The sequence below is a fragment of the Eumetopias jubatus genome, unplaced genomic scaffold (assembly GCF_037043125.1).
Source record: "Eumetopias jubatus isolate StellerSeaLion01/CBP00866 unplaced genomic scaffold, mEumJub1_p1.0 scaffold_1, whole genome shotgun sequence".
NCBI classification, from domain to species: Eukaryota; Metazoa; Chordata; class Mammalia; order Carnivora; family Otariidae; genus Eumetopias; species Eumetopias jubatus.
The window spans coordinates 117,462,568-117,487,392 of NW_028274807.1; the positions used below are offsets into that span (position 1 = coordinate 117,462,568).

Sequence of the window (24,825 nt, forward strand, 5' to 3'; positions counted from 1 at the left end):
GGCAAAAAAAAAAAAAAAAGGGAATTTCAACCTAAACTTCACATCTTATACAAAAATTAATTCCAATGATCAGGGACTTAAATGTAAAATGTAAAGTTACACAACTTTTAGAAACAAATTTTAAAAAGATAGGGGGAAATCTTTGGGAACTAGAGCTAAGCGAAGAATTCTTAGACTTGACTCCAAACATGATTCATAAAAGGAAAAATCAACAGATTAGACTTCATCAATAAAAAGCTATGAAATGGGAGGACAGATTTGCAAACCATATATCCAACAAAGGATATTATCTAGAATGTATAAAGAACTCTCAAAACTTAACATCCAAAAATCCAATAACTCAATTAGAAAATGAGATTTAGGGGTGCCTAGGTGGCTCAGTCATTAAGCATCTGCCTTCAGCTCAGGTCATGATCCCTGGGTCCTGGGATTGAGCCCCACATTGGGCTCCCTGCTCAGAGGAAAGCCTGCTTCTCCCTCTCCCACTCCCCCTGCTTGTGTTCCCTCTCTCACTGTATCTCCCTCTGTCAAATAAATAAATAAAATCTTTAAAAAAAAAAAGAAAAGGAGATTTAAAAAAAAGATTTAAAAAAAGAGAAAATGAGATAAAGACATGAGAAACCATTTCCCCCAAGAAGATAAAGATAACAAATAAGAGGACAAATAAGAGGAGCAAGACGGCGGAGGAGTAGGAGACCTAAATTTCGTCTGGTCCCAGGAATTCAGCTAGATAATTATCAAACCATTCAGAACACCTACAAACTCAACAGGAGATCGAAGAAAAGAAGAGCAGCCACTCTCTGAACAGAAAAGCGACCACTTTCTGGAAGGTAGGATGTGCGGAGAAGTGAATCCGAGGCGATATTCAGGAAGATAGATGGAGGGGGTGGGGGGGAGCCTCCGTCAGCCGCTACCATCAAGTGATAGAACCACGGAGCACAAAATTGGAAATTTTAGAAGTCGGCTCCGCTGAGGGACGTCGCTCCCGTGGCTAAGCAGGGGGTGGAACCCTCGCTGGGACAGTGTGGTCTCAGGGCACTCGGGGTCACAGGAAGACGGGGGGTGCCTGAGTGCGGTAGAGCTCCCAAGTATCGGATCAGGGAAGCCAGCTGCAGAGACGGAGCCGAGGAGTGGGCTCTCAGCTCAGGGTTGCCATAAACTGTGATCTACAGCACAGTCGGGCCACTGTTCTTCCAGCAGGGACCCAACAAGCAGCAGATCTGGGGAGACTCCCCTTCCTCTCCCAGGAGGAGCGGCGTGGGAGCACACCGCAGAGATCTGCTGGGTTTGGAGACTCCACACGGGGTTGTGTGCCAGGGATAGAAATGCTTGGTCACAGGCCGGGTGAGCATGGAGTGAGGCCAGAGGCCAGGGAGATGGGAGTGATTGCTTTTCTCTGGGGGCGCACTGAAGAGTGGGACCCCCAGGTCTCGGCTCCTCTGGAGCAGAGATTGGGAGGCCGCCATTTTCACTCTCATCCTCCAAAGCTATACGGAAAGCTTGCAGGGAACAAAAGCTCCTGAGAGCAAACAGGAGCAGATTGCTCAGCCCCAGCAAGGGTGGGGCAATCCCATCTCTGGCAAAGACATTTGGGAACCGTGGCAACGGACCCCTCCCCCAGAAGATCAGCAAGAACAGCCAGCAAGCCAAGACCAAGTTTACCAATCAATGAGAACAGCAGAACTCCAGCACAACGGGAATACAGTGCATAGAATTCATGGCTTTTTTTCCCCATGATTCTTTAGTCTTTCAGAGTTAATTTTTTAAATTTTCTTTATTTTTTTCTTTTTCTATTTTTTAGTTGAATTTTTCTTCTTTCATTTTTCAACCAACATCTTATCAATTCCTTTTTTAAAATCTTTTTTAATTTTCATTTTTACAGTCATATTCTATCTCTTCCTTGTATTTAACCTTATTTTTTGAGTATATATATAAGTTTTACTTTCTTTAAAATTCTGCGATACAGTTTCTTCTAACAGACCAAAATATATATCCTAAATCTAATGTATAATGTTGTCCTAGTCTCCCACCTGATTCACATTCTCTCTTTCTTTTAATTTTTTTCATTCTTTTTCCAATCAACTTCTTATCAATTCCTTTTTAAAAATCTTTTTTAATTTTCATCTTTACAGTCATATTCCATCCCTCCATCATATTTACCCTTATTTGTGTGTGTGTATAGATAGATAGATAGATAGTTAGATAGATAGATAGATAGATATAGATACAAGTTTTTCCTTAAAAGTTTAGGAGGGAATTTCTTCTAACAGACCAAAATACACCCAAAATCTAGTGTGTGGCTCTGTTATATTCACCAACCTGATCATATTCTTTTTTTTTTTTTCTCTTTCTTTTCCCCCCGGTTTGGGGTCTCTTCTAATTAGTTTAGTGTGTATTTTTCTGGGGTCGTTGTTACCCTTTTAGCATTTTGTTCTCTCATTCATCTATTCTCCTCTGGACAAAATGACAAGACAGAAAAAATCACCTCAGAAAAAAAGTACAAGAGGCAGTACCGACGGCCAGGGACCTAATCAATACAGACATTAGTAAGATGTGGGAACTAGAGTTCAGAATGATGATTATAAAGATACTAGCTGGGCTCAAAAAGAGCATAGAAGATACTAGAGAATCCCTTTCTGGAGAAATAAAAGAACTAAAATCTAACCAAGTCGAAATCAAAAAGGCTATTAATGAGGTGCAATCAAAAATGAAGGCTCTAACTGCTAGGATAAATGAGGCAGAAGAGAGAATTAGTGATATAGAAGACCAAATGATGGAGAATAAAGGAGCTGAGAAAAAGAGACATAAACAACTACAGGATCACGAGGGCAGAATTTGAGAGATAAATGACACCATAAGATGAAACAACATTAGAATAATTGGGATCCCAGAAGAAGAAGAAAGAGAGAGGGGGGCAGAAGGTATATTGGAGCAAATTATAGCAGAGAACTTCCCTAATTTGAGGAAGGAAACAGGCATCAAAATCCAGGAGGCACAGAGAACCCCCCTCAAAATCAATAATAATAGGTCAACACCCTGACATCTAATAGTAAAACTTACGAGTCTCAGAGACAAAGGGAAAATCCTGAAAGCAGCTCAGGACAAGAGGTCAGTAACCTACAATGGTAGAAACATTAGATTGGCAGCGGACCTCTCCACAGACACCTGGCAGGCCAGAAAGGGCTGGCATGATATATTCAGAGCACTAAGTGAGAAAAATATGCAGCCAAGAATACTATATCCAGCTAAGCTGTCACTGAAAATAGAAGGAGAGATAAATAGCTTCCAGGACAAACAAAAACTAAAAGAATTTGCAAACATGAAAACAGCCCTACAGGAATTATTAAAAGCAAAGAGAGAACCTAAAAGTAACATAGACCAGAAAGGAACAGAGACAATATACAGTAACAGTCACCTTACAGGCAATACAATGGCACTAAATTCATATCTTTCAATAGTTACCCCGAATGTAAATGGGTAAATGCTCCAATCAAAAGACACAGGGTATCAGATTGGATAAAAAAAAACAAGACCCATCATTATGCTGTCTGCAAGAGACACATCTTAGACTTAAAGGCACCTCCAGATTGAAAGTGAAGGGGTGGAAAACTATTCCATTTACCATGCTAATGGACATCAAAAGAAAGCTGGGGTGGCAATCCTTATATCAAACAAATTAGATTTTAAACCAAAGACTATAATAAGTGATGTGGAAGGACACTACATCATACTTAAGGGGTCTATCCAACAAGAAGATCTAACAGTTGTAAATATCTATGCCCCTAACATGGGAGCAGCCAATTATATAAGCCAATTAATAACAAAATCAAGAAACACATCAACAATAATACAATAATACTAGGGGACTTTAACACCCCCCCTCACTAAAATGGACAGATCATCTAAGCAAAAGAACAACAAGGAAATAAAGGCTTTAAATGACACAGTGGACCAGATGGACTTCATAGATATATTCAGAGCATTCCATCCCAAAGCAACAGAATACACATTCTTCTCTAGTGCACATGGAACATTCTCCAGAATAGATCACAACCTGGGTCACAAATCAGTTTTCAACTAATAAGGATTGGGATCATTCCCCGCATATTTTCAGACCACAATGCTTTGAAACTAGAACTCAACCACAAGAGGAAAGTTGGAAAGAACTCAAATACATGGAGGCTAAAGAGCATCCTACTAAAGAATGAATGGATCAACCAGGAAATTAAAGAAGAATTTAAAAAAATTCATGGAAACAAATGAAAATGAAAACACAACTATTCAAAATCTTTGGGATGCAGCAAAGTCAGTCCTAAGAGGAAAGTATATAGCAATCCAAGACTTTCTCAAGAAACAAGAAAGGTCTCAAATATAAAACCTAACCCTACACCTAAAGGAGCTGGAGAAAAAATGGCAAAGAAAGCCTAAACCCAGCAGGAGAAGAGAAATAATAAAGATCAGAGCAGAAATCAATGAAATAGAAACCAAAGGAACAGTAGAAAAGATCAATGAAACTAGGAGCTGGTTCTTTGAAAGAATTAGTAAGACTGATAAACCCCTGGCCAGAGTGATCAAAAAGAAAAGAGAAAGGACCCAAATCAATAAAATCATGTATGAAAGAGGAGAGATCACAACCATCACCAAAGAAATACAAACAATTATAAGAACATATTATGAGCAACTCTATGCCAGCAAATTAGATAACCTGGAAGAGATGGATGCATTCCTAGAGACGTATGAACTACCAAAACTGAGCCAGAAAGAAATAGAAAACCTGAACAGACCCATAACCACTAAGGAAATTCAAGCAGTAATCAAAAATCTCCCAACAAATGAGCCCAGGGCCAGATGGCTTCCCAGGGGAATTCTACCAAACATTTCAAGAAGAATTAATACCTATTCTTCTGAAACTGTTCCAAAATATAGAAATGGAAGGAAAACTTCCAAACTCGTTTTATGAGGCCAGCATTACCTTGATCCCAAAACCAGAAACAGACCCCATCAAAAAGAATTACAGACCAATATCCCTGATGAACATGGATGCAAAAATTCTCACCAAAATACTAGCCAATAGGATCCAACAGTACATTAAAAGGATTATTCACCACGACCAAGTGGGATTTATTCCTGGGCTGCAAGATTGGTTCAACATCTGCAAATCAATCAGTGTGATACAATACATTAATAAAAGAAAGAACAAGAACCATATGATCCTCTCAGTAGATGCAGAAAACGCATTTGACAAAATACAGCATCCTTTCTTGATTAAACTCTTCATGGTGTAGGCATAGAGGGTACATACCTCAATATCATAAAAGCCATCTGTGAAAAACCCACAGCGAATATCATTCTCAGTGGGGAAAAACTGAAAGCTTTCCGAACCCTAAGGTCAGGAACACAGCAAGGATGTCCACTTTCACCACTGCTATTCAACATAATACTAGAATTCCTAGCCTCAGCAATCAGACAACTAAAAGAAATCAAAGGCATCCAAATCGGCAAAGAAGAAGTCAAACTCTCACTCTTTGCAGATGATATGATACATTATGTAGAAAACCCAAAAGACTCCACCCCAAAACTGCTAGAACTCATACAGGAATTCAGTAAAGTGGCAGGATATAAAATCAATGCACCGAAATCAGTGGCATTCCTATACACCAACAACAAGACAGAAGAAAGAGAAATTAAGGAGTCGATCCCATTTACAATTGCACCCAAAACCATAAGACACCTAGGAATAAATCTAACCAAAGAGGAAAAGGATCTGTACTCTGAAAACTATAAAATACTCATGAAAGAAATTGAGGAAGACACTAAGAAATGGAAAAACGTTCCATGCTCATGGATTGGAAGAACAAATATTGTGAAAATGTCTATGCTACCTAGAGCAATCTATATGTTCAATGCAATCCCTATGAAAATACCATCCACTTTTTTCAAAGAAATGGAACAAATAATCCTAAAATTTGTATGGAACCAGAAAAGACCCCAAATAGCCAGAGGAATGTTGAAAAAGAAAAGCAAAGCTGGTGGCATCACAATTCCGGACTTCCAGCTCTATTACAAAGCTGTCATCATCAAGACAGTATGGTACTGGCACAAAAACAGACGCATAGATCAATGGAACAGAATCGAGAGCCCAGAAATGGACCCTCAACATTATGGTCAACTAATCTTCAACAAAGCAGGAATGAATGTCCAACGGAAACAAATACATTATATGTTAATAAAAAATTAAAAAATAAAAACTGTAACAAAATTCTTAAAAAGATAACAAATAAGCCCATTAAAAAATGTTCAACATCATTATTTATTAGAAAAATGAAAATTAAGGGCTCCACACTGGTTGTGGAGCCTACTTAAACAGTAAGTAAATTAAAAAAAGAAAGAAACATGCAAATTAAAACCACAATAAGCTATTACCACACAACTATCAGAATGGTGAAAATAAAAATAGTGACATTAAATGCTGGTGAGGATGCAGAGAAAATGAATGACTTCTATATTTCTGATGGGAATATAAATGGTGTCTAGCCATTCTGGCAGTTTGGTAATTTCTATTAAAAATATGCAATCAGTGATTACACTTCTGGGCATTTACCACAGAGAAATGAAAACTTATGTTTACGGACATTCACAGCAGCCTTTTTTGTAATAGCCATAAAACTGGAAACCCAGATGTCCCTTCAACAGATAGATGGTTAAACAAACGGTGGAACATATAGTGGAATACTACTCAACAATAAAAAGGGATAAACTATTGATACATTCAGCAACCTGCATGAATATCCAGGGAATTATTTTGAGTGAAAATGGCCAATTCCAAAAAACTACATACTGCATGATTCCATTTGATTCTTGAACTGGCAGTTAAAGAAATGGTGAATTGATTACTGGTTGCCAGAAATTAAGGAGGGAAGTGTGTGAGAAGGAAGTAGATGTGGTCATAAAAGGGCAACATGAGGGACTTTGGTGGTGATGGGAATGTACTCTATCTTTTTTTTTATTTATTTATTTGAGAGAGAGAGAATGAGAGATAGAGAGCACGAGAGGGAAGAGGGTCAGAGGGAGAAGCAGACTCCCCGCTGAGCAGGGAGCCCGATGCGGGACTCGATCCCGGGACTCCAGGATCATGACCTGAGCCGAAGGCAGTCGCTTAACCAACTGAGCCACCCAGGCGCCCCGGGAATGTACTCTATCTTGACTGCATCAATATCAAAATCCTGGCTGTGATATTATACTGGTTTTGCAAGATGTTATCACTGGGGGGAAAGTGGGGAAGGGCAAACAAGAAGTATGTTATTTCTCACAACAGCATGTGAATCTACAGTTATCTCAAAAAGTTTAATTTTAAAAAAGTAATTGTGTTTTTTAGTAAATTGTAAAGATGAATACAGGAAAATGAGAATGAGATTCATGCAGATGTTCATTTTCTCTTATTCTCTCTCGGTTTTTCCTGTAAGGTTTACGAGGAGCAATAGCATTTGCCCTGGCTATTCGGGACACAGAATCTCAGCCCAAACAAATGATGTTTACCACCACACTGCTCCTTGTGTTCTTCACAGTCTGGGTGTTTGGAGGAGGAACAACCCCCATGCTGACTTGGCTTCAGATCAGGTGGGTGGCATGTTTAACAAAGGATATCATTACAAGGCATGGCTGCACTATTTCATTTCTGGTGTTGCTGATTTGGTCCAGAGTACAATGGCAGGCCTATAACATTAACTTTCCCTGGGGTGAAGTTGACCTTCATTCACAAGATAAAACATTCTGGCCTCTTCTAGACCTATCACCAACTGAACTGACTTTTCCAAGAGTCCTAGAAATCTCGGGGTGATGTCTGTTTATAGTCTGTCTCTAGACATGAATTTATTTATCTATGAATTCTTCCATTCAACAGTGTTTATTGAATACAATGTAATATGTTCTGGAGTATACAAAAATGAGAAACACATAGGTCCTGTCCTAAAGATATTCACAGTTCAACAGGATTTATACAAAAAAAGCTGTAATACCAAGGAGAAAGTAAATTTGTTTTGTTTTTAATTCCTTATAGCACTTAGGATAGAATTAGGGAGACAGAAAGTACTTAAATATATTTGATTAGTGAACCATGTTTAGCCAGAGGGCTCCTATAGACACAGTTTAGACAATTTCTCAAAGGAAAAGGCAATGAAGCTTCAGTCAGGGGAAACTCCAAGAAGTACCTGAAAGAGGATCACTATAAACCTAAAGTATATAGATAGTGGCTAGTGGCATTCATTGATTTTAAATAGATGTCATAGCTTATGCAGTCTCTTGATATCCAGAATAGCAAGGAGAGTGGAGTATAATGATGGGGCTTTAGGCAGGTTAGAATGATTATCTAGGTTATACAACAGGGCCCAATAAGGAAGGACAGAGATGACAACCATAGCATCCACAGGTGAAGGGTCTGGAGGTCCAACATTATTATGGCCTTGTCAGGTCATGGAGATGCCTCGGTGGGAATTGGCTCCAAATGGCCCAGTTGATTCAAAGACAGACTTGGCGACCAGCCAGGAGCGGAGAGCATTAAAGGCAAATCTATTTTAAAATGTTGTTGTCTTTATTTAAGTATATCTTTGACCTGGGTTCTCATTTTCATATCCCCGAATGTAACAGTACTTTAGGTAAATCACATTTTATTTCTCAATGCCATACATCTTAATGATCTTGCGATCCTTCCCTGGTCTCCACCCAATCTCTGTAAGGCAATTCCATGCCCATCACATCTAACAAGAAAAGATCCATCTGACTGGAAAATGACTTCCAAGAAGATTAAGACAAGGATTCTTATTCCAGTACCAACACAGTGCCTAGGACACAGTAGGATTAAATAAATAATTGCTACATGAAACATTAAATGAATATAACCACAATGTAAATTGCTTTTTGTTAAGCACTTACTGATAATTTTCTATCTATTTGACAAAGAGGAAACAGAAACAGGACTCAAAGCTTTAATAAAAGAGAGCTTATGCTTAAACTAGGCCAAGTAACCATGCATTAAACCAAATTCAAGGAAATAAAGAACATCTTGAAGTACTGTGACTATTGATAAACACATTAAAGGGCTTTGACCAAAGGTGAATGGAGAGTGTTTTGAAATGCTTGTTGAATTATTTTCTAGGCATATAAATGTGACCTGCAATTTCCTTCAGTAGTAGCTACCCGTAGGTTCCTGTGGATGAGCATACATATTGCATTAAACTCTACAGCACTGGGTCCCCTGTGAACTGTTAGCAAGATAGTGGTGTGTTCAGGTTTCTGGAAAATAAATTTCAGTAGGTGGATCCATGCATGGAAATATTAGGGCTTAGAAAACAAAAGTTAGAGGATACTAATCCCTACAAGATAAAGGTATTAACCACCCCATCAGGTAAATTAGAATATTCAGAACATGAAGTACTGATATCAGCAATTTCCTAGAGTGATTCAAATGTAACTTATTTTCTACTGTTGTCTTTCTTTACCCTGAAGAGGTCACCCCCCCAAATCAATAACATGTTTTACCCCAAAGTGTTTACCTAATTCTCCTATAGTGTTTTCCAAAGGTATCCATTGATTTCAAATAGATGTCATAGCTTATGCAGTCTCTTGATATCCAGAATAGCAAGGAGAGCGGAGTATAATGATGGGACTTTAGGCAGGTTAGAATGATTATCTAGGTTATACAACAGGGCCCAATAAGGAAGGATAGTGATGTCAACTATAGCATCCACAGGTAAAGGGTCTGGAGGTCAGCTTAGGCAAGCATTATTATGGCCTGCTGGGGGTTGTCAGGTCATGGAGATGCCCCAGTGAAAATTAGCTCCAAATGGCCCAACTGATTCAAGGCCAGACTTTGTGGCCAGCCAGGAGGGGAAAGCATTAAAAGCAGGGCTATGATATATTTAGGGAAAGGGGCTCACAGGGCTCCAGTATAATAGGCAAGGTGGAAATCTCAGCTGCAAACTAGAGTGTGAAATCTGGAATTGGTAGGAATCCAGTCAGAGAGATCAGAGACCCAGTCATGAGAAAATCAGAGAAGGAAAACTGAAATTCATAGATATGTAAGTACCCAGGAAGTCAACTCAGGCAGACAGTAAAGACCAAGGTGAGACCAGTAGTTCTCAAACTTGAGTGAGCATCGGAATCACCTGGAGGGCTCATTAATCCCCAGAGTGCTGGGCCCCTGCCCCAGTGTTTCTGATCTAATAGATCTGGGTCAGGGCCTAAGAATTTGCATTTCTACCACATTCCAGGCAATGCTAACACTTCTGGTTCCAAGGCCACATCTTGATAACCACTGGGTGAGACTTCCTAACCCCAGGTGAAGATGGGGCTAATAATAAATACTGCCAGATTTGCTGGGAGTTGCCCAGGTCCAGGCACATCTAAGCCCTCAATTTACTCTTTACATCTATACTGGAAGGAGGCAGGGGCTAACTTGAGAAGGAAGAGTCACAATGCATTGATTAATGGGAGGGAAATAGAACATAATAGAATAAACATAAAAGAATAGGAACAGGGGATCCTGGGTGGCTCAGTTGGTTAGGTGTCCAGCTCTTGATTTCAGCTCAGGTCATGATCTCAGGGTTGTGAGATTGAGCCCCTCATTAGTCTCCACTTTGGGTGTGTAGCCTGCTTGGGATTGTCTCTCTCCCTCTCCCTATGCCCCTCCCCCACAAAAAAAAAGAAAAAGAAATTTTATTTTTTATTTTTTTTAAGATTTTATTTATTTATTTGATAGAGAGGGAGAGACAACAAGAGAGGGAACACAAGCAGGGGGAGTGGGAGAGGGAGAAGCAGGCTTCCCGTGGAGCAGAGAGCCCGATGTGGGGCTCGATCCCAGGACCCTGGGATCATGACCTGAGCTGAAGGCAGATTCTTAACAACTGAGCCACCCAGGAGCCCCAAGAAAAAGAAATTTTAAAAAAAGAATAGGAACATAAGTTAATGTGTGTACAAATGCACACACAAACATGACATAAATTTGGTTCAACCATGTATTAGTGATACCATCATCATATGCTCTACTTCCCTATCATGGTTTATAGTGTTGTCAAAGAAATCTTCAGTTCCATCATAGCTTTTAAATGATAGTTGTCCTTTATTTAGACTGTATTTATCAAGGCTTTGCTTGTTTACAGAGCAACGCCTCATTAACCAACTTTCATGTCAGACTCTTTCTATAAAATACCAGAATATAAGTTAATTGGAGCTTTAATAAAATGACATGAATAGAAGAGCGCAAGAAGCAGGAATGAAAATGTGATAATGAATAAACACAAACATCCTCACTTGGTATATAATTTATTTGTACACTTTACATTGCCCTCCTTTCTTGAATTCTTTTAATTTTACATCTTTTGTTTTAAATTATTAGTATTACTTGAGTTAGTTTTTACCCCCATAAAATTTTCCATTTAGCCTCAAACTACCATAGTAGGATGCAGATAAAATGTTTTAGATAAGGTAACAATTGATAGTATTAATATGAATTGCACTTTGATGGAAATGACTTTAAAACAGCAATGATCCTGTACTTAGGGAAATTCAGAATGATCTTTACATAATCCAAAGCAATCCATACATTTAATGCAATCCCTATCAAAATACCACCAGCATTTTTCACAGAGCTAAAACAAACAATTCTAAAATTTGTATGGAACCAGAAAAGACCCCAAATAGCCAAATTAATCATGAAAAAGAAAAGCAAAGCTGGAGGCATCACAATTCTGCACTGCAAGCTATATTATAAAGCTGTAGTCATTAAGACAGCATGGTACTGGCACAAAAACAGACACATAGATCAATGGAACAGAATAAAAACCCCAGAAATGGACGCACAACTATATGGTCAACTAATCTTTGACAAAGCAGGAAAGACTATCTAACAGAAAAAAAGTCTGTTCAATAAATGGTTTGGGGAAAATTGGACAGCAATATGCAAAGGAATGAAACTGGACTACTTTCTGACAACATACCCCAAAATAAACTCAAAATTGATGAAAGACCTAAATGTAAGAGAGGACACCATCAAAATCCTAGAGGAGAACACAGGCAGCAACCTCTTTGACATCAGCTGTAGCAACTTCTTACTAGACATGTGTCCAGAGGCAAGGGAAACAAAAGCAAAAATGGACTATTGGGACTTTATCAAGATAAAAAGCTTCTGCACAGCAAAAGAGACAGTCAACAAAACTAAAAGGCAACCTAAGGAATGGAAGAAGATATTCACAAATGACATATCAGATAAAGAGCCAGTATCCAAAATCTATAAAGAACTTATCAAAGTCCACACCCAAAAAAAACAAATAATCCAGTTAAGAAATGGGCAGAAGACAATAAACAGACATTTCTCCAAAGAAGACATGCAAATGGCTAACAGACATGTGAAAAAATGCTCAACATCACTCATCATCAGGGAAATGTAAATCAAAACTATGCTGAGATATCACCTCACACCAGTCAGAATAGCTAAAATTAAGAATATAGGAAACAACAGATGTTGGCAAGGATGCAGAGAAAGGGGAACCCTCTTAACACTGTCGGTGGGAATGTAAACTGGTGAAGCCACTCTAGAAAACAGTATCGAGGTTCCTCAAAAAGTTAAAAATAGAACTACCCTATGACCCAGCAATTACACTACTAGATATTTACCCGAAGGATACAAAAATACTAATTCAAATACAGCTGCATCCCAATGTTTATAGCAGCACTATCAACAATAGCCAAATTACGGAAAGAGCCCAAATGCCCATCTACTGATATATATATCATATATCTGTAATGGAATATTACCCAGCCATCAAAAAGAATGAAATCTTCCCATTTGCAATGACATGGATGAGCTCAAATGTATTATGCTAAGCAAAACAAATGAGTCAGAGAAAGACAAATACCAGATGATTTCACTTATATGTGAAATTTAAGAAACACAACAGATGAACATAGGGGAAGGGGGAAAAAAGAGAGGGAGGCACACCATAAGAGACTCTTAACTATAGAGAACAAATGAGTGTTGATGGAGGGGAGGTAGGCAGGGAAAGGGCTAAATGGGTGATAGGTATTAAGGAGGGCACTTGTGATGAGCACTGGATATGAGTGATGAAACACTAAATTCTACTCCTGAAACCAATATTACACTATATGTTAACTAATTATAACTTAAATAAAAACTTGAGGGTGCCTTGGTGGCTCAGTTAAGCATCTAACTCTTGATTTTGGCTCAGGCCATGATCTTAGGGTCAGGGGATTGAGCCCTGCATCAGGCTCCATGCTGGGTGTGGAGCCTGCTTAGGATTCTTTCTCTCCCTCTCCCTCTGCCCCTCCCCCTGCTCTCAATATAAATACATACATACATGCATACATACATACATACATACTGAAACAAAAATAAATAAACAAAGAAAGAAAGAAAACAAATTCTCCATTAAGTCTTGTCTTAAGCACATTCAAATTTCTTGTCCCGAAGCTATTTTGTTTTAAAAAATAACAAAATATTCTTAATGCAGCATTTCAAATAAATCACAGAACTTTATTTCTCAAAATTCTAGAGAAAAAGGAAAGACTCCTGCAGTATTATTTGGGAGGTTTTCATGTAAAAGAAAGAATGGTTTCTTGATTAGAATCCGGATCTCCTCCCTTCTGTGGAATACATTAATACTGGTGGTGAGGAAAACACAGCCCTCAGTCTCTAAGGATTAGCTTTGCTGTTAGCCAGGAAACAAGAGATCAAGGATATCAGTTTTTTTTCCCTACAGAAGCCAGTTAACAGGATTATCCACCAAATGATCACACGTACTTACAAATAAACCTCAAAGACCAACAGGGCAGAACTCTCTGGCAGTAGTAACTGATTTGGGTTGGTAGCCCCATCCTTGGTTTAGGATAGGGCACCACATGGAGCTAAGCAAGCACATGAGAATGGAGCCTATACCATAGTGCAAACCTTTCCTGGGCTCTCCCACATAGGAATGCTGGACCTATCTCTTCAAAATATCTCAATCACCGTACAGAAAGCCTTACATACCAGAGCAATACAGAACTTACATTCCAGACAGCATTAGAAAGTGACCTCAGCAAGAAGATTTCTATAGCTTCCAGATTTTGGCTTCTCACATCTCAAACAATAATGGTCATTATGAAGTACTTAATCTGTGCCAGATACTAGATAACAAAGTACAAGGCACATAACCTCCCTGTGACTCAGCGTCTAATCTATAAAATGGGATAATAAAAACTACCTTCTAGGGTGTGCAAGGCCTGGCAAACTGGCCCAGGGTTGGGGTATTGGGCTGCAGAGCCAGACCCCAGCCCAGGCAGCCTGAGCCCATGACCTGCATGCCCAACTAGTTTATTCTTCTGTGGCCCTAAATAAATGAGCTTATTCCTGATGCCTGCAATCTACTTTGATTAACAAATCCTCTAGGGAAAAAGAGATGTGTTTTTATAACCAAGACAGGCCTGTTAAAAACAAACACAGGAAATCTTCATCGTCATGAGTGATTGGGTTGACTTGCTTATACAGCACAAAAATGTTTTGGTGCAGATTATCTCTTTGACCTAGAACAGTTAAAGGTAAACAAGGCTAACCCTGGTCCAAAGTAGCCAAGTAAGGAAGCTTGTCTTCCTCAGTTATAGGAATTTGGAATTGTAGGAATTTGTCACCCATACAGCTATCTCCCAATCCTATTCAGGATCCCAAGTCAGCCTTTTGTCAGCCTCTTCCACATATCACACAAAAAATTAATATACTGACCTGTGTCCTTTGCAGAGTGAATGACCTAGATAGCACAATGTCTCCACCGCTATCATTATTTTAGTTAAAAAATTTTATGCCATGCAAGAATGCTTTCTTTATCATTTATACATACTGACTACAAAGTTTTTAATAACAGCCATCATAGAAATACACACAGATGTAATGGGAGAACTGTCCTTTGTAGTATTTTTTAATTTTAAACAATAGCAGAGTTAAATACGCCTGCTTACAGACATTATTACTGAGGTGAGGAAATGTCAATTTAATATAATGGAGGAATTCTGATAATTAAGTTCCCTCAATATCTAGCTGTGTTCCATTGGGTTTCTTTTCTAGTAACCAAAGTCTGATGCATGCTTCATAATTTGCTTCATTGGTATATTAATATAGTAAATCAGCACACATAATCTGGAGCTGGACGGTGTGGGTACCAACCTTGCCTCCTTCTCTTATGAGCTGTGGGATCTTGAGCAATAAATTCAGCCTCTCTATCCCTCAATTTTCTTAACTGTAAAAGTGGAATAATAATACCTACCTCTTGGGATTGTTATAAGGATTGGATGTTGCATGTATGAAGAATTTAGGGCACACTTACTGCCGTGCTCAACAAATGTTTCTGTAACAATACCCAAATGACCAACTATGAGCCTTTTCTTATCCACTCTTTTTACTGCTTGTGGCATATGTATACACACACATACATACATATAAATATTATTAATTGTATTTATGAAAGCATGGTTTACATGGGAAGCAGAAAAAAAATTAGTCCCTGGAGACCTTAGTTCATTGTAACTAGTAACTAGATTCATCAATATTACAGGGAGCTCCTATTTCTGCATTCAAAATGATAAACCTGTTAAAGAAAAATACTCACAAAAAGCATTACCATTATCTAACAGCTCAGAAAGATTCTAGAGCATGCTTCTATTTTCTTCTTTGCATAAGCTTTGCTTAGAATCTTATCTGATACTTAATTTGTAGTGTTCCATCAATTTATATAAATTTTATTATTTTACATTGATTTTGTACCAATTTGAATATTTTGTATTAATTTGTATCAATACGCAGACCTCAGAAATACCTCCTGTCATGAAACACGGAAAACCAATTTACTCATTTGAATGTAGACTTCATATTCCTTTATATTCCTTACCTTAACCCTCATGTAAAATTATGTTCTAGTTTCTGTAGGTTCTTCTAAAAAATGTTTCACAACTCCAGATACTTATTGCTTAAATCAATCTAGTTTGACATAGTCGATTAAAGATATTGGATAATAGTCATAACCTATTGTTGATCTAAAAATAGCCTAGGTTTATACCAAGTATATGAGCTAGAACCTCCTAAATTTGCTTCCAGGGCCATCTGGCTTCTTTAATATGCTTTCTTTCTGTACAGAATCTTCCTACCTCCAGAGATAACAGCCTTTATCTTCACACTGCCAGCTACCCTCCACTAGGCATGTTCTTATTTATCTTCCCCAACATGCTCTTGAGAACATCGATATCAACAAGCTTCACACATTTACTAAGTTTACCAAACAATGAACATTCTGCTCTATTGAAGAGAATTTATTAGCCTGTTATCATGAAGTATTATCCAATATAGGTGCCTTACTTTAAGTAATAGGTGTATCTTTACTTTAGATAATAGATGAAGTCTGAAAAAAAAAGTGATTTTAAATTCAATAGATAAAACTTATTATTCAAAAGTCTGTGGAGGGGGTTCCAGTTCTGGTCAAGATCAGTCTTGATCTTGATACTAGATCAGATACTAGTAGATACTAATAGTATCTACGCCCCCAGGTCTCTTTCACTAAGTGTAACTAGAAGCCCTGAACAGAATACATGTAGAAGCTATCTAAGGGCTCTTAAAAGTTAACAGTAGCAGACAGATTGGGGAGGGAAACCAAAATTCAGAGTATCTACTATCAAACCGGCAGTGAATTTCCTATGTTTTTCCTCTCTGGAATCTCTTGACCCGGACTCAGAAGGAGTTCAAAGACCAGAATTATGCAACAAGGAAGTCAGAACTGCAAAAGAAATTCTCTGTTTGGGGCACAAGGAAGAGGATAGGAGCCCCCTGTGGGTCAGAAGAATGGGGGAAACCCCTTGGGTACGTTTTTGTTGTTTATTCCATTCTGTCTCATCCCAAAGCCAGGCAATCCTGATGCAGCAGCAGTGGTGATGGCAACAACAGTTGGGCAGACCCCTAAAATCCAACCAGGGAACTCAGGTCCTAAGACCTTGGGAAGAATTCCCATTGAATTTTTTTTCTCTCTCTTAATCCTCCCACTGCTTGAGTTCTGATGCAGGTGTAATATTATGGAAAAATTATGGGAAACATGTAACAGTGTAGGGAAATGAAAGCCCTGTGGAGGAGATTATAGAGTGGAGAGAGAATAAGAAAATGATCCAATAAAGTTGTGTATAAATTTTGGAGCTCACCTCTAAGTTGTGTATGCATGTATCTGACCCTAAACAGCACACCAAAGGCTTTGAGAAATGAGCAACAAGGTAGAGACTCACCCAAATTCCAGACAGGACACTGGATGGCACACATGCAGGACAGATCTGAACACATTGCGAAGACTTTGAAACACCTGGCATTGAAAGCACAGGCAATAGAAGATTAGTAAGACTTGTGTCTTAGAACTAATATGATTGATTGCCTGGTAAAAGACAATATCAACATTCACCATAGGATAATCCTATGTCACTTAACATATCTAGATCCAGAGTCACTTAACATAATATTTAAAATTTCCAGGATAAATCCAAAATTAGCCATCATTTGAAAAACAGAAAAATCTTACTATCTCACAAGGGAAAAGACAATCAACAGATACTAACCCCAAGACGACACAGATTTTGGAATGAGCAGATCAAGGCTTTAAAGCAGCTATTATAACCATGTTCCAGGAAGAGCAAACACAATGGAAACAAATGGAAAAATGGGAAAAAGTCAGCTGAGAAATAGAAGCTACCAGAAAGAAAGAAATGGAAATTTTAGAACTGAAAATGAAATAACAAAATGAAACGTTCACTGGATTGGATTAATAGCAAAATAAAGGATGACAGATGAGTCAGTGAACTTAAAGACAGATTATTAGAAATTATCCAACTTGTACAAAAGTAAGAATACAGTTTAAAAAAAAAAAACAAAGAAATTTCTTCGGGTAGAAGGGAAATGATATTAGAGGGCAACTTTAAACAACAGAAATGAAGGAAGAGCAACAAAAAATGGTAAATATCTGTTTAATAGAATAGGCTATACTTTTCCTCTTAATATCTTTCAAATATATATGATTGTTGTAAGAAAAATTTTAACATTGTCTTATGGCGTTTTCAAAAAGGGGAGTGGGTAAAGGGACCTGTAAGGTGGTAAGTTTTCTACATTCCACCTCAGGTAATAAAATATTAGTTCAAAGGAGACTGTGAAAGTTAAGTATTTATATTATAATTTCTAGATCAACCACTAAAAATGTCTAAACAAAAAGATATAGTAAAAAATCCAATGGCTGCTTTGGAGTACACAACAAATTCAGATAACACCAAAGAGGGCAGGAGAAGAAGTAGGAAAAAAAGCAACAAACAGAAAACAAGTAATAAGGTAGTAATTCTAAATCTTAACACATCAATAACTATATTCAATTTAAGTTGTATAAAGATATAAATTTTTTAAAAAGAGAGCATCAAAGTGAATAAAAAGAAGACTCAACTATATGCTGACATGCTGTCTATAAGAAATACACTTTAAGTATAAAAATATAAGTAGGTTAAATATGAAAAAATGGAAAAGATGTAAAATATATGTACCATACAAACACCAAAATAAAACTGGAGTGGTCATATTAATAGAAAACAAAGTTGTCTTCAGAACAAGAAAATTTCTGAAGGACAAAGAGGACATTACATAATGATGGTAAAAGGGTCAACTTACCAAGAAAGATATGACTATAAAAATGTGTCTGCACTTAATAACATAACCTTAAAATACATGACGCACACATGTAAATACGTAACACGGGTACATCTGAGAGGAAAAATAGACAAATTCACCCTTGGTTGGAAACTGCAATACTCCTCCCTAAGTAATTGTTATAACAAGTAGACAGAGTATCAGCAAGAGAATAGAAGAACTGAACAATACCATTAACCACTAGATATAATTGACATTTATAGAACACTCCACCCAAGAGCAGCACAATACATATTCTTTTCAAGCACTCACAGACACAGCAAAATAAACGATATCTATTAGAAATTTGAAAATATCTTGAAGTAAAGGAAAATGAAAATATAGCATATCAAAACATGTGGAATGCAGCTAAAGCACTGTTCAAAAATAAATTTGTAGCTCTTCTAAATGCTTATATTAGAAGACAAGGAGATTCTCAAATCAGAAATCTAATCATTTGGAATTGGAAGATGAAGAGAACAAATTAACCCAAAGCAAGCAAAAGGAAGGATACTAAAAGATTTGTGCAGAAACCAATGAAATTGATAATAGAAGAACAATAGAGAAAAATCAATAACCAAAATCTGGTTCTTTGAAAAGATAAATAACATTGATAAATTTCTAGCCAGACTAACAAAAAGAAAAAGAAAAGATGTAAATCACTAATATCAAAAATGAAAGGGGAATATCATGACAGACCTTAAAGACATGAAAAGGATAATTAGAGAATACTGTGAACAACTCTGTGGACATAAATTCAACAAAATGGATGAAATGTAACAATCCTTGACAACCTGCCAAAAACCATTCAGGAAGAAATAAACTGAACTATCCTATAGTCATTAAAGAAATGATATTATAGTTTAAAACCTTCCAAAAAGAAAACTCCAGGCCCAGATGGTTTCACTGGCAAAATCTTCTTTGGAAGAGGATATAACACTAATTCTAAATAATCTCTTCCAAGATAGAAGAGGAAGAGGGTGCCTGGGTAGCTCAGATGGTTAAGCGTCTGCCTTCGGCTCAGGTCATGATCCCAGAGTCCTGGGATCGAGTCCTGCATCGGGCTCCCTGCTCCTTGGGAGCCTGCTTCTCCCTCTGCCCCTCTCTCTCTCTCTCTCTCTCTCTCTGTCTCTCATGAATAAATAAATAAAAATCTTAAAAAAAAAAGATAGAAGAGGAAGAAATTTTTTCCAATTTATTTTAAGAGGCCAGGATTACTCAAGTATCAAAGCCAGACAATAACATCACAAGAAAGTAAAATTATAGACAAAATCTTTCATGACCATAGATGCAAAATAAAATATTAGCAAATCAAATCCAGCAATACATAAAAAGACTAAACACAACTATATGAGATTGATCCTAGGAATGCATGACTGGTCCAATACTCAAATATCAATCAATGAAACCTATCATATTAATAGGTAAAAGATCATATCAATTGATGCAAGCAAAGCATTTAGCTAAAAACAATTTTCATTCATGTTAAAAAAGAAAACTCCTAGCAAACTAGGAATAGAAGGAAACATCCTTAAACTGATAAAGGACACCTACAAAAACCCACAGCTAACATTATATTTAATAGTGAAAGACTGAATACTTTCTTCCTGATATGAGGAATGAGTCCAGAATATCCAACTCATCATTCTATTCAACATTGTACTGGTAATCCTAGTCAGTGCCATAAGGCAAGAAAAATCAGTAAGATTCATCAAGATTGGAAAGGAAGAAATATAACTGTCTAGTTTGCAGACAATATAATTGTCTTTATAGAAACAAAGAATTTGGAAAAAAGAAAAAAACCTCTAGAAATAATAACTCAGTGTAACTAGGTTCTAGGATACTAGGTCAATATTCAAAAATCCTATATCTATATATGTATGTATATACATATATATATCTTAGAAATGTGCAATTGGAAACAAATTAATTTTTTAAAAATAATAACAATAGCTCTAAAAATTTTAAGTATTTAGGAAAATAATTTAATAAGCCACATGCAAGATCTGTATACTAAAAACTACAAAATGCCAGTGAAAGAAATCAAGAAAGACCTAAATAAATGGAGGGTCATACTATGTTCACAGATTAAAGACTCAACATAGTCATCAATTCCCCATAAATTGGTCCATAAATTTAATGCATATCTAATCAAAATTCCAGCTGAATATTTTGTAGAGGCAGATAAATTAATTTTTGAGTTTAGAAAGAAAAGCAAAGATACTAGAATTAACTAACCAAATTTGAAAAAGAAAACTTAAGATGTAAACTTCTGTTGCTTGATTTTAAGACTTACTATAAAGCTGCTGTAACCAAGAAATGTGGTACTGATGAAAGGGACAAGCAAGTGAACTGAACAGAAAAGAGTCCAAAAATAGACCCACACAAATATGGCTCATTGATTTAACAAAGGTACAAAGGCAATTCAAAGAAATAGGGATAGTATTTTCCACACATGGCCTTGGAATAATTGGGTATTTGTGGTAGGTAGAATTCTAAAATGCCTCCCAACATTTCCTGTCCCTTCTCAATCTGTTGTGCATGCCTTGCATAATCCTTGGAACTGCAAATATGCTGTATTTTACTCCCAGGCTTAGGTTACATTATATGGCACAGTTGACTTTAAAATAGGGATATTATCTGGGGAGTGTTTACATGAGCCTTTCTACAAGTAGAGAGTTTTCTCTAGCTGGTCATAGAAGAGGAATTCAGAGATTCAGAACACAAGAAGGATTTGATGCACTATTGCTGCTTGAAGATGGAAGAAAGGAATGCAAGGAATGTGGACAACCTCTAGTTCCTAAGAGCATCCCTGACATAAAAAAGGGGGACTTAGGCATAAAACTACAAGGAACTGAATTCCACCAACAGCCAAGAATGAACTTGGAAGCAGATTTTCCCTTACAGCCTCCAGACAAGAATTCAGACCAGCTCATACCTTGACTTTAGCCTTATGATACCCTAAGCAAAAGATCCAGTCACACTGTGCCAGACATCTGATCTACAAAACTGTGAATTAATACGTAGGTGTTATTTTAAGCCTCTAAGTTTGTGGCAATTTGTTACACAGCAATAGAAACTTAATATAATATCCAAAGACCAAAAAAAAGAATCTTGACTTAAACCTCAGACTTTCTACAAAACTTAACTAAAAATGGACCACAGATCTAAATGTAAAATATAAAATGTCTAGAAGAAAGTATTAATAGAAAATCTTCACGACCTTGATTTAGGCAAAGGATTCTTAAATATAATACTAGCACCATCCCTAAAAGAAAAAAAAGATAAATTAGACTTCATTGAAATGAAATATATTTTGCTTTGCAAAAGACACTGTTAAGAGAATGAAAACATAAGTTACAGACTTGAAAAGAGTTGCTAGTGGGACATTGCTGGAACATTACCTGGAACATTGCTGGTGGGAATGCAAAATGGTATGGCCACTCTGTAAATCATTTTAGCAGGTTCTCATAAAGTTAAATATATAATTACTGTATGACTTGGGATCCCCCTCCTAGACATTTGCCCTGGACGATAAAATGGGAATAACAGCGTATATCTCCAAAGATTAAATACGTGAGGTTTAAATGACACAATAATGTTAAAGTCCTTTGAGCAGTACCTAGCACTCATTAAATAACCCTGCTTTACCCACAGCTTTTATTAAAAATGTCAGATGAATTTTAATAGCATTTTTAGCATATGTTGGGATAATCACATAGTTTTTTCTTCTACATTATTGATTTGATGAAACATATTGATGGATGTTCTGATAATGAATTATCCTTATAGTCTCAGAATAGTGTTTTTCGTACAGTTTTATATCTATAATAATTACTGAAATTCGTCTATAGTTTTCTTTTTCTCTTTTGGGGAGCAGCTGTCTTTATTGGGTTTAGATATTATTAAGGCTGTGCTATATTCATAACATGAACTAAAGCCGTTTCTACTTTTTTGTGGTCTGAAATAGCACAGAAATGATCGAGTCTTTAAAGGCTAGTTAGAGGTCAGCTGTAAAATCATCTGGTTCTTGGAGTCATTTTAATGGTAGGTCTTTAACTACCTTTCCAGGGTCTCCTATGGTAATTGGTGTATTCAAATGTAAAATTGTCATTTTGTACCTCAAAAATGGTCAAGTAATGGCAATTTCATATGGTTCAACCAATTAGTGAAATAAATATCCATATACCCTTCACCTCGTTTTATCCATTGTTAATAATTTTTCCATTTTGCTTTTTTACCCTTCTCTGCATATACATATATATCACAGATATTAAATATATAAGTGCTTTTTTTTATTTTTTTAGATTTTATTTGTTTGAGACAGTGTGAGAGAGAGAGAGAGAGCATGAGCAGAGGGAGGGGCAGAGGGAGAGGCAGGCTCCCAGCTAAGCAAGGAGCCTGATATGGGACTCGATCCCAGGACCCCAGGATCATGACCTGAGCCAAAGGCAGACGCTCAACTGACTGAGTCACCCAGACATCACTTTATTTATTCTTTTATTTTTCACTGAATCATTTGAATGTAAGGACAGATATCATACACTTCTTATCTAAATGCTGAAGCGTACATCTTTGAAAAATAAGGCCATTCTCTTACATAACCAAAATACCATTATTATGCTTAAAAATACTTTAAAAAATCTGAATAGTTTTTATCATATCAGTACATATTCAGATTTCCCCAGTTATTGCAAAAAATATATATATTGTATAGATTTTTTTAAAGTTTATTTATTTATTTTAGAGTGCATGCACGGGTGGGGAGAGGGGCAAAGGGAGAGGAAGAGAAAGAGAGAAGCAGACTCCCTGCTGGGCATGGAGCCTGATGCAATGAGGGGTGGGGCTCAATCTCAGAACCCTGAGATCATAACCTAAGCTGAAATCAAGAGTCGGACACTCAACCCACTGAGCCACCCAGGAGCCCCATATAGATGTTTTTTTAAAATTCAGGATCTAATCAAGGTAATACACTGCATTTGGTAATTTTTTTTCAGTCTTCTGAAAAGAAGAAATCAGTTTCTTCTTTTTTTATGACATTGATTTTTAGAAGAAACCAGGTCACTTGTTTTGCACACTATTCCACATTCGGGACTTGTTTGTTTCCTCGTAGCATCAATTAATGTATTTTTCTCTCTGCTACATTTCCTATAAACTGGAAATTAGGTCTAGGCCTGAAATTCAAGTTGAACATTTTTGGCAAGAATATTTATGGATGATGTTATATACCCAGTAGTGTATATTTCATGTCAGCAGGCATTTAAGGTCTATTGGGGATACTAAGTTTGTTCAAATGGTTATAGTGGTGACCTCCATTGTATAGGTACTGTTTTACCTTTGTAATTAATTTTTAACCTATGGGGCAATACTTGAGTACTGTGTGAATACCCTGTTTCCAACAATCTTTTACCTACTGTTTTTAGCATCCACTGATGATCCTTGCCTGATCCCATGGGTACGTTTGAGATTATTCACTTTTTGTTTCTCTTTGAGAGCTAATTTTTTGAGAGTTTCTTAGTTTACCAAATGATTACAATATTTTATAACCTTTCTGATATTTATTTCTAATTTATCAAATTATGAGGATGTAACCTATAATTCTTCTTTTAAAATATAAGATTTTCTTTGTGATCAAGTATATGACTTATTTGGGTGTATGTTCCATGGACAAAAAAAAATGTATATTTGCTACTTTTGAGGAAGAAATTTCTATATAGATACATTATGTTGAGTTTCTTGATTATGTTACTCACATTCTCTATATCCTTGTCTATATTTTTACTAGATGTCAGATTCCAAATAAGGTACATTAAATTTCCCACTATAATTTTTTTTGTAATCAAGGTTTTGCATTCTGATTTCAGGCAGCCTTTTATATATATCCAATGTGTCGTGTGTGATATATCATTTTATGATACTTAAAAAATCTTCAAATTGTCTGCTTTCTCTTTCTCATCCCAGAAATAAAACTTAAAATGCTCATGTCCCTCTTACATGTTCATGCTTCTTTTCTATCCTCTAGTCCTGGTAATGTGAAATCCTAAAATAAAGAGTGAAAGCAATCTAGAGAAGTCATTTTTATAAGCACTAAA

The 24,825-nt window shown here is 36.8% G+C and overlaps 1 protein-coding gene across 1 annotated transcript in view; it reads left to right on the forward strand.

Moving 5' to 3' along the window:
- Window positions 1–24,825, forward strand: part of SLC9A9 (solute carrier family 9 member A9) — a 564,530-nt gene that overhangs the window by 350,467 nt on the left and 189,238 nt on the right. Inside the window, exon 12 of the mRNA XM_028099209.2 lies at window positions 7,464–7,617. Coding sequence (XP_027955010.1) covers window positions 7,464–7,617 — 154 coding nt within the window. The remainder of the gene's footprint in view (window positions 1–7,463; window positions 7,618–24,825) is intronic.